Raw genomic sequence first — 13,254 nt, 5'->3', positions numbered from 1 at the left:
TGAATTGTCTACAAGAAGCAAAATTTACATACCCACCTTGTACCACATAAGAAAAGCATTTTGACAAACTACATGTACTTAGGAGGAATCACATAATTTGGTACAATATTTAACTGTTTAAAAGTCAAAACCCATTGAGATTTTGCTAAAATCTGGTAATGATTCAAATTGATATTTTAAGCTCTTCTTGAAGTACTTTAGAAAATAGCGCTGTACTTTAAATCTTTTCCACATATCATACCAGTTCATTGCTAACAATGTCTATTTTAAAAGGAACTTTCTACTGATGAATGAAAATAAATGGAACTCAGCACAATTATTACATAATTCCCTAGATTTTTCAACACCATTTGCTAAGTATAGAGTGACTCCTATTTTGTACAAAAGAACAACAGAAATTCTGCTGGAATTCATTGATTTCTACACTTCTTTACCATATTATTTAATTTAAAATTAAATATTTGACCAAGAAAATAATTATATAGCGAGAGAATTTAAGTAAATCTTATTCTCTTAGCCAAAAACTCCCCAATAAATTAAAAGAAATTTTTGAACATCCTACTATAGAACTGTACTCCTTATGCAGAAACTAATCATTTTACTTTTGCTTTAAGCTATGTTATTTGTGTAAAAACATCCTTCATGCTGAGGACAGTTCCACAGAGTTCCCAGATCTCACTAATTCCTTCTATTCTTTTTCCTGATGTTTATAGAGAGTGAGATCCACTGCAGAATTTTTACAGAGTATTTACTCTATTTAGAACTCCCGAAGAGATCATGTTTCTTCTCAATAAACTAGCAATTTCCCTTTCAGTCTACAAAGTAACTACTGTGCCCAAACTTATGTAGGGGGCTATCAAATCTTTTTTTCTATACATTACACCCCTACCAATAAGTTTAAAGAAACTCTTCCACAGGAATATTTTAGCTCTTTTCAATGTGAATGTAGGTCTCATTTTCTAAAACATTCCAACTATTTATTTCTTCTGTCAACTTATTTTATTAAGCAGTTATAAAGCATGGCATGCAGAATTTTAAATGGTCTTATACACCTTAAGATCCTGGAGCAAGAATACAGCATCCAAGTTTAAGACATATAAATAATATATTAACCCCATTTGGACTGTTATAAAACTCAGGCAAACATTAAATATGCTTAAATTAATCTGGCAACCAAGCTCTAAGTTATAAAGTCTAGAATTAGTCATTCCAGGAATGAAAGGCAAAATCATAATATTCAAATATATGATTCACAGAGAAGCAATCTTTGTTTTTTCACACCAAGCTTAGCTTTGATAAATTTAAAATTAAAAAAATATTCAATGCAGCATTATATTACCAATTTATTTTAACAACTGCTTTTATTGAAGCGTGACAGTAACCTTTTTCTTTGACTACCAAGCATGACATAAAGCTCACCATTTAAAATACGATAAAATACTGTGTAGTTTCTTAGGCAGTGTAAGAGCAAGATTGAAAAACCCTGGGTTTTCTATATAGATTTAGGGTTGTTATTTGCTTAGTTTTGTTTTCTTTGGATTTCTGGCCTGATTTGTTAAACCAGTGGTTCTGAGCATATGGCATTTTTAAGTAGAGTAATCAAAGAACAAAGGATACTATTTTTTTTTAACATTCAAGAAAGAAGGAAGAAGTAATCAAACCTGCTGCAAAATAATGAAATGTTCTGACTAATGGAATAATGTGTGATGGAACAGGTAGAAATCTGAAAATGCGACAGAAAAGCAGACCTCTTCTTAGAACTAGATGCTGAGTTTGTGCTCACTCCAGGAGGAATGTCGCTATAAAAAGAGTCGCCATCTCCAGGCTCTTTTACATAATCTCCCTGGGGTAACTGTCTAAGGCATAATAAACATTTCAGAGTCAGAAAACAAGACACACACATGAGCACAGACATATACAAATAGTATTTTAGGAAAAAGGAGGTAGGGATAATGAGCTCCATGAATCAAGTCTATAACAACATGTAAGATTATTAATAAATGTGACAAGTTAAAGTCATTCTAACTGTAGAGGTCAGAAATGCAATCACTGAAGTCTTTACAGTCTGGATGAACAAACCCTTGCTTCAGGGGAAATATAGGAAAAGATGAGGTTTTTCACTGTAACTTCATTACACTTAGAGACGTGAACTGCTGTTTTGTCTTAAAAAAAAAAAAAAAAAAAAAAAAAAGACACACAAAAAAACCCCTGGTGCTGAAGGAGACATGTTGAGACAGACAGTCCTTGCCCAGATAAAGCATCGTTGTTTTCACTGTGGTGAGTAAACTATTCATAATTACTAAATATTATATAATGTAACCTGGATTTGGTCTTAAAATAACTGATTGATTTCTAAACTATGTTCTATAATTTAATCCAAATAAATTCTTATTCGGGTTCTCTGTTCAGTTTGGAGCCTCACTGTTCATTTAACAGAAATATAATTGAAAGAGATTCAAAGGGCAATCAAAAATGTAATTCTAGGGTTTCCCTGGTGGTGCAGTGGTTGAGAGTCCGCCTGCCGATGCAGGGGACACGGGTTCGTGCCGCGGTCTGGGAAGATCTCACATGCTGCGGAGCAACTAGGCCCATGAGCCACACTCCTGAGCCTGCGCAGCTGGAGCCTGTGCTCCGCCAACAAGAGAGGCCGCGATAATGAGAGGCCCGCGCACCGCGATGAAGAGTGGCCCCCGCTTGCCACAACTAGAGCAAGCCCTTGCACAGAAACGAAGACCCAACACAGCCAAAAATAAATAAATAAACAAATGTGGGGTTTAAAAAAAAGAAAAAGGAATATTATTTTTTAAAAAAGACAAGTTCTGACTATACTTGATCTTGCCCGTTAATCTATCCCCCAAACTACTCTCTCTTTACATGTTCTGACATTAGGGCACTTACCAAGGGCTCACTTAGCTAAGACTGCAGGATTAAACGAACTGCCTCTCACAATGGATGGTGTTTTGTTTTGTCTTTTTGTTCATTTGTTTGTTTGTTTTAACTAAGCACATTTTACCAGTCCTTCAATGTAATTTCTCTGCAGTCCATGGTCATCTTTTACACTGTGTACAAACATCCTAAATGCTAAACATATCATAAACTATGGGCTTCAGTCAAAGGGTTGAAAGGAATGTTTAAGTTCAATGAACTCTGGGGGTATAGGCTTGCTTTTATCATCCCAGGCAGATTAGATTCTTATCTATCTCTACTGTGAAGTCTCCAAAATAAAGAAACTACTCTGCATTCTCCTTAAAATTCCACAAGGAATGCATGTAACTTTCTTCACACAATAAATGCATTGAAATGTTAATAATAGATGAGGAACTCTGTTAAAGATCTTTTAAGAATAATACTTAACATCCTTCACTGTCCAGAAATTTATTTATTTTTCAATATCCAATTACATATTATTACAAACCTGTTTCTTCTTGATTAACCTTTAGTGAAGATAGAGAGTATCAGGTCCCCATGATCAATAAAATACCATTTCAGCATTTATTATAAAAGATCATAAATGACCAACTAAGTAATAGCTTTAAATTTGTTAAAATTGAATTTATTTTTCTAGCCTTTATAGTTTTCTTCCTAAATTTTGCTAGTTTCATAGAATTTTGGAATTAGGTGGCCTGACCAATGCTAAGTTTTATAATGGAAAAATTACCTCATATTTCCAATAGCACATGCAAATATTTTAGACATATATATGAATTTTTTTATAAATAATGACCAAAAGAAAATAAAAGCTTATTTAACTAAATTCTTTTTCATCAAAAAGGATTCCTGTTATGAGGGAAGTCTGATGTTTCCTTAAAGAGTCCACTGAACCATGATATTTAACTTAATAATCCTTACACATACTCAAAATGAGATTATAATGAAAAAAATTAATTAAGTCTTAACCTTAATGCTGAAGGAGCCATTTCTCCAAAGCTTTGTAGGTGTCTGGGCTGTCTGCTATTGCAATTGTTACTTTCCTGTTTGAAGAAATATTGTGAAATGTGTACTAAGTCACACTGACAGATGCATGAGTATCACTGAAATAAGAATAATAATAATATTTTAAAAAACTAAGAAAGGCTTGAAGAAAAAAGGAGGGAGGTTCACAAGCAGAAAGTAAAGTGGCTAAAACAGGTGAGAGAGAGAAAAGAAATGGGGAAGGGGGTTTCTGCTTAAGGTATGGATCAGGAAGACATGATCTAATTATTCTAATTCACGTTATGTATGTTCAATGATGTATGTTCATTTCAGACAAAGGAAGAGAACATTGAGGAATGTGGATGCTTTATAAATCCAAGTTTAATGAATGTTTTCTTATCCTATTGCTATTTGCAAACCTACCTGAAAACCAAAATTCAAATTTCTAATTCTTGTTACAAAGTACACAGCTGCTAAGGCCTACGGCAATTATGGTAAAATAGAAACAATAGCATCAACTGAAAAAAATTATGGAGGTCTTCGTTCCTGGAGATTTTAAAGAAAATAATCAATAGCCGTCCTTCCAACTCTACGACATCTAAGAATTCTCCATGGCTCCACAGTCCCATGGTCCTATCCTTCACAAGATGACACTGGCAAATTTAAAGTGATACCGTTCATGTATGGCGTTCTGTCTCCTAGAATGGGACTTCTATTTTTTATTAGGCAGTTGGTAAACAAAAAGAAAAAAAAATGGGTTTCCTTCTCATCTTTTTGCCAGACATGAAATTAAACCTATCACACATTCCTTCAATATAAAGAAAACCTTGAGGACACATTCTCTGGAGGGAAAATTTATTAGGTTATCAGGTTTCTTCACAGAATTACTTGCCTGACGTTTCCAGTAATTTGAAAGTTATGTTCAATTTGGCATTTCTGAGCCACTGTATCATCAGTAAGAATCTGAGAAGTAGCTGCATACTTATTATGCATTCAGTGTCAAAGCAAACCCATATGTTCACCAATGCTTTCATACCAGCAAGTGCAGGCCTTACTCATGTCAGGAATGCTGCTTTCCTCTTTGAGGACAGCCATACCTACCTACCTCTTTCTTTTCTTTTTTTTTTTTTTTTCTACCTCTTTCATTTGAAGATTAGAGAAATGCAAAGTCTTCAGAGACCACACATTAATAACTTTCCTTACTAGAATGCTTCACAGATTACAAAGAACTTTTGTCTGTTTTTAGAGTTGAGGAAAGTTTAAGTGGTTTCCCAAGACCACATACTAGCAAGTGGATCTCTGATTCCTTTTCAATTGGTCCTCCCACCATGGAACCTCAGAGGAAAACTTAATTTAACTCAAAACTCAAAATTCTTATTTCTACTCCCTAGCACCCTTTGGAATTGGGCACATGTTTATTGGAATATCTTCAGATATTTTCACAAGATTGTAAATTTCCTAATGCATGCTTTGGTCTATTGGCCTTACCACCTTCTCTATAACCACTAACATATATTCTACAAAAGGACAATCATTCAGAAGATATTTATACACTCACAACTTGCTGATCTAAAGTCCCTTTCTTGCTGTTTCTCCATTTTAAGAATTATTATACAACCATAAGATTCATTAGCTATGGACAAGGGCAAAAATAAACAAATAAAGGTTGTGCTGAAACATAGCAAAATATAAAAAATTATATCTGCTGAAATGTGACAACTCTCAAAATATGCACTAGACTCCAAAAGAGTAGCCAGGCTGATGAAATGGTGACTCAGTAATACCAGGAGGCACGAAATTACATCAGGCACAAAAGAGATTCCTAGCATAAAATTTTTCTTAACTGTACCTATGCATATATTTAGTTAGAATAGGAAATTGGTGCGCAGGTTTACATATTTCTCATTTTTTGTAGTGTGGGCAATTACTTTATTCTGGAGAATATCCTTGGTGAGAACACATCTTAGAGCACCATAACAGCTTTGCTTATGTTACATATTTGTGACACTGTGCTTTCCTTTTTATATAGTCAGCAATATTAAATTACATTATAGCCTTAATTCCTATGGAAATGGAGCTAAATCATCAGTTTTTGATCTTGGTATTCTAATTTTATTTTTCACTGAAGAAAGCCACCAAAGTTACATTTCTGATATGGCTGATCAACTTCTACCCAATAGAAAGCATAAATAGCTCCAGCTCTTCTCCAGTGTTTCTGGACACAAGAGTTTAAAACAGTTCACAAAGAGGTCTAGTTTTTTGTGGTTTTTTTTTAAATTTAATTAATTTTCTTTCAATTTTACTTTCTCCATTAATGGTAGAAGTCAGTTACTCCAGGGCAAGGTCAGTATTTTCTAATATCTATGGCTAACTGACCAGGATCTCAATGGATACCCTGTAGGTAGCTCTTACGGATAAAACTTTACAGGGATTTTAAATTACAACACAGAAAGAAATAGAACAAGTTTAAAATTCTAGTTTCTGAAAAAAAATGAAAGCTATGGCTGGGTCCTGAAAAAGTGTCACCATGTTCATGATGTCTTATTCCTAATGTGCCTCAGGCATTTAATGGAACAGTTGGAAAAGGTAAGTAAGTTAGGAACTTGCAATAGGTATCCTGAGTACAAAAGCTAGTACTATATGATATGGTCTAGATTATCAATTTCCAGAATATTTTAATTTTTATATCAATAGCTAATAGTATTCATAATTTTTTAAATGTAAAAAGTGAAGGATGTACCCCAATATGGGCTAATTTAGATTTAGAAAAAATAGGCAAGTCTTACAGGACTACATGAATGCTTTGTATCTCTTTTTACACTGCTGGTAAAACATAGATTTTAAGGTTACGATGAATGGAGTGCCTGATTTTAAGGGCTTTTTGATTAAAAAAAAAAAGTGCACTAGGCAATCAGAGATTCTAACTATGCAAATTATTTCTTTCACTACCTGTGCAATTACCTAATCCATACAAAAAATATTTTCTTATGCAGCGATAAAACAGACTCTTCAAATGCCAAGACATTCTCCTGACCACAGCACTGTGCCTGTATAAATTTATCATTTATGAATGAAAGTTACTAATATAACAACAGTAACAAAAAATAAGTTCCCTCAGAAAGTGTTAGGTAATAAGGGTGTTATAAACATGAACAAAAGCCAATCAACCAATGTAAACAAAGGTGACACCTTAACATAAAGGAATTTTGTTTTAGGTAGAAAAAAAAATATCAACTCCAAATATATATTACTATAAAAGTAACACAAATAAGAACTATTAATTATAGTATTGTTGGATGACAGAACCATTAAAACTAAATAATGACAGATCTATTTTAAATTAATACATTCCACAGCAATATTACTAAAATTATCATTTCAAGGTCATGAAAAATCAAGATTAGTTTATGACCACTACAGCATAAAAACAAAGTGAACTTGATTTACAACTGTATGTATGAATTCCAAAGATGCTAACAGGATTTAAACCTTTCAGTTTTCAGATCTACGTTCAGATTATTCTCATCACATACCTCTGTTCTCGATAGTTTCTTTTTATGGACAAGAAGAGAGAGAGAGAGAGAGAGAGAGAGAGAATTAGTTACCTACAAAAGTACATTAAGAGAGACCAGTAAACATAAGAGCTCTAGCATTCGTTGAAAGGTCTCCACTAGAATTTCTAATTGCAGAATTAAAATGGGGAATAAAATCACAGTCTCCCTCACACACACACACACACACACACACACACACACACACACACAAATTTCACTTCATCTTTCAAGGAAGTGACACCAAAGGGTTAGTGACAATATCTTCAAGTAACCATTGTTTAAAAGCATAAAGCTTCAGTTATTAAAAAGTAATTGTTTCCTCAATGTCAATTGTATATTAAACATTTAGCAATGTCCTAAAGTCAACCCTATTTCAAATACAGGTTTTCAGACATGTACATTGATTTAAATAAGGAAATTAGTCAAGTTACTTATATATATTAACTATGTTTTCATACAAATAAAAATTATAATCATTCTTTTTGGAATACATACCCCAAACTAAGCTCTTCCTAAGAATTTCAAATAGGAAAACATAACTGGACACAAGAACATTTTGTGTATGATAAATTAGTTATCATAACAGCTAAACAGGTAATTAATTTATCATACACAAGAATAATAATAGAATTCACAGCTCTTATGGACCTCCCAAGTCATCACTACTTATTCACTGAAGCTTCACTGAAAGCTATATTGGAAACACTTTGTTCAAAGTCTCTGTTTTTTATTTGGCCATCTCCTAAAAGAAAATTGCATTAGTTTCAGAATAAACCATTCTGAAACAAAAATGTGTTCTAGAGGGTGTGGTAGTGAGGTGCCAATGATTTTTAACTTTTAAATCAAAAAAGTCCATTTAAAACTTTCTATCATGACCTAATTAGGTGTTAATATTTTGAAGACGTGTTGGAAGGTCAAGCAACTGAGCAGTAGGTTCCTTCCTCCAAGATCAAGGCTAATGTTTCCATATGGATTTCGTTTGTAGCACTTTCACCTGCCAATCTATTCCATGCACTGTCTATCTCATTTAATAATGAGTTCATGAGAGTAAAAGTACCAATTTGATACTTAATATTTTTCATTCCTGAAACCATAAGATAGAAGAGGAAAATAAGCCAAAATCTTTCTATTCAACATGTTTTACTTTTTATTCTCTCAATCTGATTACCTGAGCGGTCCACCAGTTCCAAATGAGTATTCCTCATTTCCTATTCCTGCCATTCCCCCAAGGCTTGGAGAAGGGGCAGAAAGTTTAATTGGAAGGATTAATGAAAAAATGAGTTCTCAGGTTCTAAATTCATTTTAGAATTTGAAATAGAATATGTGAAACAGCATATTCATGAATTTAATTCCTGTATTAAAATTTCTACATCCTTATTCTATTTTTACCCATATTCTGAATAAGTTTAGTAACATTAAAACTTTCATCAGTCAGGTTCAAATTATTTATGAAGAGAATACTGTGGTATGAACAAGATTTGTCTTTTTCCTTAATAATCTGTAAAGTACATACATTCAGAAATGAAAAAAGTGAAACCACTTAAATTTCATAAAACTAAAAAATGATATACAGAAAGAAGTACTTTTCATTCTAATCATTAAAACAAACAGACACAGGTAATTTCATTAGCAGTAGGAGTAGATGTTTAGGTTTCATATTTCTGAAAGGGTAATTTTTTCCAAAATTGTAAACATGAAATATCAATTTGCATCAGTAGGTGGCGGAAAAATCACACACCACAGAACTAACAATTTTGCTTTCCCTCTCACATGACCAAATGAAACCTCTGAACTACTTCAAAACAGCAAGGTTGTGATGGCAATTACTACATAAGTCTTGCATCAGGGAAGTCAAGGAAATAGTGTGACTCCAAGATGGGGCTAATTCACCTGAGGTGTGAGAAGAGCTCAAACAATATATATACAGAAAAGCCTTTCTTTCAGACATGTAATTTTATATTCCAAATGCTACGCTGAAATCAGCCTGTGCAAATGTAAGTATGCAATGTGCCTAACGAACTGCACATTAAAAATGCACACAGGTACTGAGTATCTATGAGCTGGTACAGAGCTAGGTACCCACTTAATTAGGGCAAAGCATTACCACTATGCTGTGCTCTCTCCTTTGCTCTGCTATGCCACGTTAACTACATTACGCTAAACTTTACCCTGCTGTCTGTGCTATTCGTTAATACAATCTTGCACAAATGTCTTTCTGCATTTTAATACTTATAACATACAAAGTTTATCCTGCCAGTCAACTAATTGCCCTCTCCTTTCAGCCAAAGAAACTTTCAGGGTTTTGATCTCACAACAAGCAAGAGCCATAAACACTTTTAAGGAGGTTTCTTTTAATTCAGTTGGCTTAAAACCATGTCAGGGAATAATAATAATAATAACAACAGCAACAAATGATTATATCATGCTTAGTCTATTGAAAGGTTTGGGGTAATTTTAAAGTCTAATTCCCAAGTCTTTCAGTAAGCCAAATTTGATCTATGAATTTTTAAAAAAACCTATAAAATGGGCTAATATGCAGAAAGTCTAGCAAAATTTGCAGGACTTCTTTCCAAACAGAGAAACACCCCAAGCCTGGGGACCTGATACAACATTTCAGACATGAGTAGGACTATGATTTTAATTTGAAATATTTAAAAAACTTAAGGTTCGTCACATTTAAGTTTTACTTTATTAAACATAAATAAGTTATTTGGATACTAAGGAAATTTTTCACATCATAAGATTGAAGTACTTAAAAAGGGAAATGAACATATTAAGTATACAAATTAGTTTGGAATGTGTGAAGTCATTTACTTAGCTAAATGCCTAGCTAAGGACATCCAATATTCAAAAGTTATAAAATGTGTAACTTTTTCAAGTTTATAAATAGAACCAAAAAATTGTAAGTTGAACTTTGAAGCTTAAGAATTAGGTTTCTAAAAGTTGTAACTTATAGTTGAATTTCAATTTTAACAAATTACATCTCTGAAGAGTTTTTCCTTCACACAAAAACACCCACATATGTAACAAATAACAATGCCTCCTTCATACTAGTTGTGGAGAGGTTTTGCTCTTCGCAGGATGCATGGCCACAGTGAAAGCACTCAGGAGCAGATTCTGCTGTTCTTGTTGACATGACCTTTGTTATTAAAGCGCTATGCTCTCTAATTCACTATCTTGCCTAGATTTGGGGGAATGGGTTTAAGTCAAGAGAACCTGCATCACTAAATAGCAAACCAACACTGCCTTTGTATGAGACACGATTTAGATTGATTTTACTTCATGCAGTGGTTTTAAGAAATACTCAGTATTTTTAGAATAGAAGGGAGTTATCTCAAAATCTAAAAAATGATAAATTATTATTACCTCTAATCATGCCAAGAATAATCATTGATTGAATATTGAGCCAGACTTATTTTCACTGCAGGTATATTTATCCAATGATACAAAACTTTCTAGATGTTTAATTCGTTTAGATAAATATTTTAAAGTATAGTTTGACAGTAACATACTAAGCCATTTCACTTACTTATAGCCCCATGCAGTTATTCCTAATATGAGGGCCAGCACTAAAATGGTGCCAGCAATTATGCCTATTATAATATTGGTACCAGCAACACCTGGGGGGAAAAAAGAAACAATGAAGATCAGTGTATATAATTGAAATTTTGATATAAAATTCTTTCACAAACTTTATTCTTCAGATCTGTAATCATCACACTATAACATTATTTGTTTTAAAAGTGGGTATTTTTTTCTTTATACAGTTTTAATTTTAGAGAACTTTTTTTCTAATTTTATTTATTTATTCAGATATAATTGACACATAACTTATATTACTTTCAGATGTCTGACAATGATCTGATATTCATATATACCTTGAAATTAAAAGTAGGTATTTTTCAAGGGAAGTAAAATCGACCATAACTTAGTAATCCATATCAATTGTTTTTTAAAAATAAAGTTATTTCTGTATGTTCCCTGTTAATTCTTGTCCAAGTGCATTTTGCACAGTTTCATTTTCCATGTATTTTTCTGGAAAATATAATAAGGTCATTGAACTAAAAGAAAGAAGAGTAAAGTTAAGGGGAAGAAAGGAGGGGTGATACTACTGTATCACCATATAGCATAGCATCCTCTGGGGAGGAATATTTAGAAATCCATGTTCTTTTTGACCCTGACCTCTTTCTCAGAAATTCTAGAAATGTTATTGTTCCTATCACTCCATTTTGACAACCAGTGTAAGGTCCTTATTTTGTGTGATATTTTGGCTACGTAAATATAAGCTTCTAAAGGGGGAAAACATGCCTACAGATGAACAGAATCAGTGCTCAGGTGGTGTAGATGATAGAAGACTGTAGTTCCCAGTCTTGACAGTAATGGCTGTGGCATCCTAGAGAAGGAAAAACCAAAGGTAAGATAGAGTCTGGTGAGCTGGAGGTTGGTGCTGGTGAGGTGTGAGAGCAAGGCTACACCAGACTGACAGGAGGCGAGGGCAGGGCTGTAGCTCAGGACTGGGCAATGGCACTGTTGTGTCTGGCAGCATCCACTGTCAGGCAGGCTGCATTACAATCCTTAAGGGATCACAGCAGTGAGAGCGGCCCAGTGAGTCAAAGGCCTGGACAACAAGTGCAAGTGAGAGCCCAAGAGCAGAAAAGGCCTGGCTCTGATACCAGGAGATTGGTTTTGCTGATAATGACTTATACCCCATGTTAAATTGCAGGGCTCTCACCCGGAGCAGCTCAGCTATCTCCTTGTCTGCTGCACTCCTGAGGAGTCCTTCTGGACATCAAAGGTCAGTAATCATGGGTGACTGGAGCAGATTCCAATTCCCCCTGACAGAAATAGCAGCCTCTCTATCTGGGAGCCCTCAGTAGTCATAGGGGATAGCATGGCTCGGGCATCTAGGACATTGGCCCACTCCACTCTGCCCAGGTCTTCTGTGGGATGGGTGGGTACAGAAGCACCCTGGGACATTGGGATTTTCCTACTCTAAGACCTAGCTTATCTGTCTACCCTTCCTTTCCTTCCAGGGATTTAACAGGGATCAATAAACCTGAATGCTAGTCCTGATTACTTCTAAGCAATGGTATGACTTTTGACGAGTTACTTAAATCCACGGACGTGAATAGCTTCATCTCTGTATTAACTGCTGGAACTGCACTACTACGGCTAAGACTGAGGATGCCAAAACCCTAATCATTCTGTGAGTTTCATTATTAAAGTCACATTGGCTAAGATGTTTAAGCTGTATGGATGATTAGAATGAAAATAATCATTTTCTCATTCTTTGGAGGGGAATGGACATCAGGATTTCAGCATTATTTTATGCAGAAGAACACTCAATAACAAAATGATAAAAGTAGTTTAAAAGGGGACATTCATCTCCAAGGTATCTATGAGCATTTAATTTCTACTTCTCCATTTGGGCCACTCTAGCTTTTAGAACTGCACCTGCTGTTTGTTATACATGTCGAACCCCTTCCAGGCACCTTGGCCAAGGTTATTACTTCTAGAATTACCGACAGTTCAGGCTACAGAACTGGAGTTGAATATAGATGAGGTTCTTTAAGAAAGAATATTAAAGTCAACAAAATATTTTAAAATCAATTCCAATTTTTCCTCATTTATTCAGTCCCAATATATAAACATATAAAATATATAAAATATAAAATCAGACACTTTAAGAATTTTGACTACTTTCTTCATTTAAAAGAAATGGTAGGGTTTGTTGTCAGCACCAAATGAGTACAATACTTGGAAAATCTCCATCTGATATATGACAAGA

General features: G+C 34.1%; 1 protein-coding gene across 1 annotated transcript in view; it reads right to left on the bottom strand.

Annotated features, from left to right (window-relative positions):
- ADAM22 (ADAM metallopeptidase domain 22) overlaps positions 1-13,254 on the bottom strand; it is a 239,546-nt gene that overhangs the window by 19,718 nt on the left and 206,574 nt on the right. The window contains 3 exon segments of the mRNA XM_067042476.1: positions 1,749-1,856; positions 7,446-7,463; positions 10,996-11,086. Coding sequence (XP_066898577.1) covers positions 1,749-1,856; positions 7,446-7,463; positions 10,996-11,086 — 217 coding nt within the window.

This window comes from Kogia breviceps, chromosome 9 (genome assembly GCF_026419965.1).
Source record: "Kogia breviceps isolate mKogBre1 chromosome 9, mKogBre1 haplotype 1, whole genome shotgun sequence".
NCBI lineage: Eukaryota > Metazoa > Chordata > Mammalia > Artiodactyla > Physeteridae > Kogia > Kogia breviceps.
This window is presented reverse-complemented; position numbering and strand designations above follow the sequence as displayed.